Source organism: Triticum dicoccoides, chromosome 5A, assembly GCF_002162155.2.
Source record: "Triticum dicoccoides isolate Atlit2015 ecotype Zavitan chromosome 5A, WEW_v2.0, whole genome shotgun sequence".
Taxonomy (NCBI): Eukaryota; Viridiplantae; Streptophyta; class Magnoliopsida; order Poales; family Poaceae; genus Triticum; species Triticum dicoccoides.
In genome coordinates this window covers 576,211,496-576,214,650 of record NC_041388.1, presented here as the reverse complement: position 1 = coordinate 576,214,650, position 3,155 = coordinate 576,211,496, and the positions used below count along the sequence as shown (strand labels likewise).

Below are 3,155 nucleotides of genomic sequence, written 5' to 3'. Positions count from 1 at the left end.
TTGGCGATCATCTTTTCATGCAATGCAAATGACCATCGCTAGAATACACATGAATATCAACATATTTTTCATCTATTCCATTTCATTCTGTATATGACTGGAAACATGGAATGAAAATGTTTAACTTTATCTTTCGTCCCTTAACTATTTGAGTCATGCGGGTCTCATCCCTCAACTTCAAACAAGACAACTTGAAACTTCAAATACACAGGCGTCACATAAAATTCGAATGAACGGGGCATAAAAACGTTGAACTATGCTATGCGTTGTTGCTTTATAGCGATGATGGTGAAGCCCGGCCGCAAGGTCTTATAGAGAAGAAAAAGAAACTTACTATCAACTTTGAACTTGTTTTTAGTTTTTTTTTGAGACAATTGAACTTGTTTTTAGTGTCGCTACCAACTTTGAACTGTATTCTTATAAACCAAAATGGTGGAAAGCAGCCTGGCCCGGCCCGGTCCAGCCCAGCCCAGAGGCAGGATAAGGGGTACGAGGGAAGAGGGAAAATATAAAAACAAAATCCCGCAAAATCCTCACTCTCTTTCCTTCCTTCTCCTCCCCAAACCCAGAAAATCCCCTTATCCCCTCTCCCCCTGCTTCTCGACCGTCCATGGCGATGGCCTCCTCCGTCGCCGCGGCGTCCCTCCGAGCGCTCGCCGGCGCCTCCCCGGCCCCGCTCCCGAAGCCGTTCCTCGTGCTGCTCTCCCCGGCGCCCCCGCGCCGCCTCGGCCTCGGCCTCCGCGCCGCCCGCCCGCGCGGCCCGCTCGCCCCGCTCGCCTCCTCTGACTCCTTTTTCGAAACCTCCGCGGCCGTCGACGTCGCCGAGCCGGAGGACGAGGCCCTGGAGGCCGTCGCGGAGGAGGAGCCCGCCGTGGCCGAGGAGGAGGAGGATGTGGCGGCCGAGGAGGAGGAGGTGGAGGAGGTCGGGGAGTACGTGGAGCCGCCGGAGGAGGCCAAGGTGTACGTCGGCAACCTGCCCTACGACGTCGACAGCGAGCGCCTCGCGCAGCTCTTCGAGCAGGCCGGCGTCGTCGAGGTCTCCGAGGTGAGCAGCTCTTCCTCTTACCTAGCTACCTCTTCGCTGCTGCTGCGGTCCTTCCTTTGTCCGCTCGTCCGTCGGTATGCATACATACGCACGCTTGTTTGCTGACAGAATGCCTGAAATACCGGCTTGTTAATAAGTACTCATAACCAACTCCATTGGTGAATAAAATGCCACAAACTCTGAAATTATGCAGTTACACAGAACTGAAAATTGGCCCATTCAGTTCTATACAATGTCTAGTTGAATGCGGTGGCTACCCTGTTGGAGCTCACTAGGAGGGGCTGCTAGATTCTTCTTGGCAGCTATTCAAGCTGCGAGGAATGCTGTGTGCAGGTGCTAGTAAATAAAGTTTTTGCTCGTAATTTTGTCTTGGATTGTCTGTTACATTGTTAGGTACACTTGTACACCTTTTCCAGAAACTGGAATTAAAAAAAAGTCCATCCTACTGTGATGTGGCTTCTAATAAGAAGTTCCGCTGCTGAGGATTTAAATGCATTTCTAAAGAAATATTTACTGTTTCGTGACCTTATTACAGTTGATTCATGCCTAGCGTCGTCTTGGCTTTATCACTATTTTTGGAGGGGCAGTCGGACAGTAGATGCTTGGAGGCTGTATGCTTTTCCTCTTTGTCCTAAAATTTGGTTTCTGTTTTGTGGATGTGCAGGTCATCTACAACAGAGAAACCGACCAGAGCCGTGGATTTGGGTTTGTCACCATGAGTACAATTGAGGAGGCTGAGAAGGCTGTGGAGATGTTCCATCGCTACGTGAGTGAACTTGATGATGGGACTGTTGTGCTTAAATATTCTGATTTCAGTTATTGGAACCTGTATATAATGGGTCCTCCTGGTTTGCATTTGCATATGTTTCCTGTTATAGGTCCCATTTTAATTGATCTGTGTGTTAGTTATTATTATTCTCCAAGTTCAAAGTCGTGTGTAATTCATATGCTGCTTAAGCATGTGCTAAAGAATGTACAAACATTTGCTTTGCTGACTGACCTTACTGTGCGCAGGATGTGAATGGGAGGCTGTTGACTGTAAACAAGGCAGCTCCTAGAGGCGCCCGGGTGGAAAGGCCTCCCCGTGATTCCGGCTCTTCATTCAGGATCTATGTGGGCAACCTGCCATGGCAAGTGGACGACTCTAGGTTGGTGGAGCTGTTCAGCGAGCATGGCAAAGTGGTCGATGCTAGGGTCGTCTACGACAGAGACACTGGGCGCTCACGGGGATTTGGTTTCGTGACAATGGCGTCGCAGGAGGAGCTGGATGATGCCATCGCTGCCCTCGATGGACAGGTTAGTTTAGCAATCATTTGATTCCCCTATCACTTTTACATACCATGATAGCTGCATGAAACAAACCTTGTTTTACCAAGATAACCAATGCCGCATTGGTCTCACATTACTATCTGATGAATTCTACAGAGCTTGGAGGGGCGTGCCCTAAGGGTGAACGTCGCAGAGGAGCGGCCACCTAGGAGGTTCTAATGAAGGTGTATTTGGCGGTGGACTACGACAAGATTGCTGCGTAAGAGACACGATAGCACGCCTGATACCGGCTTAGACCCCCCATCATCCTCCCATCCATCCTTGTGTCATGTCTTGTCTACTCTCTCCAGTGTTTTTCTCTTTTGCTATCTGCCTCTTGCTTCCACGTTCTCAATCTGTCGATGCAATTCAAAAGTTTTGTCTGACATACTACGTATATTTAAGCCCCATGGGTGTGGTGTTACCCCGAGATTCATGCTCACCTGATATTGGAAAAGGATCCAAAACTCCCTTATGCGAAATGGATCTGAAATCTCCTTGTGACCCTGGTTGAATACCTATGACTACATGGTCGCATGCTTCACATCAAGCAGTGCAATACCGATTCCCAGTCCTGATACTACAGGGAAACCTAGTGTACCTATATATGTGCGAGGGTTCGACATTTTTGCTCCATCGCCATGGGCCGATGCCCCTGGCGAATCACCCCGGGTTCTGACGATGGCTCGTCGTGCATTGCCATAGCTACATGTTCAAGCTCCGTTGTGTCTACTCAAAGTCTAGCTAGTGTCAACCGCCGGCTGGCAGACAGGTTTGTCCGCCGCAACTGGGTTACCAGAGC

General features: G+C 49.5%; 1 protein-coding gene across 1 annotated transcript; it reads left to right on the top strand.

The window, feature by feature from the left end:
* The first annotated feature begins 543 nt into the window (after window positions 1–543).
* LOC119302962 (28 kDa ribonucleoprotein, chloroplastic-like) lies at window positions 544–2,835 on the top strand. Its single transcript, XM_037580024.1, has 4 exons — window positions 544–1,045; window positions 1,710–1,811; window positions 2,060–2,341; window positions 2,471–2,835. Exons 1-4 carry the CDS (start codon window positions 611–613, stop codon window positions 2,531–2,533), a joined length of 882 nt encoding a protein of 293 aa, XP_037435921.1. The 5' UTR covers window positions 544–610; the 3' UTR covers window positions 2,534–2,835.
* The last annotated feature ends 320 nt before the right edge of the window (window positions 2,836–3,155 follow it).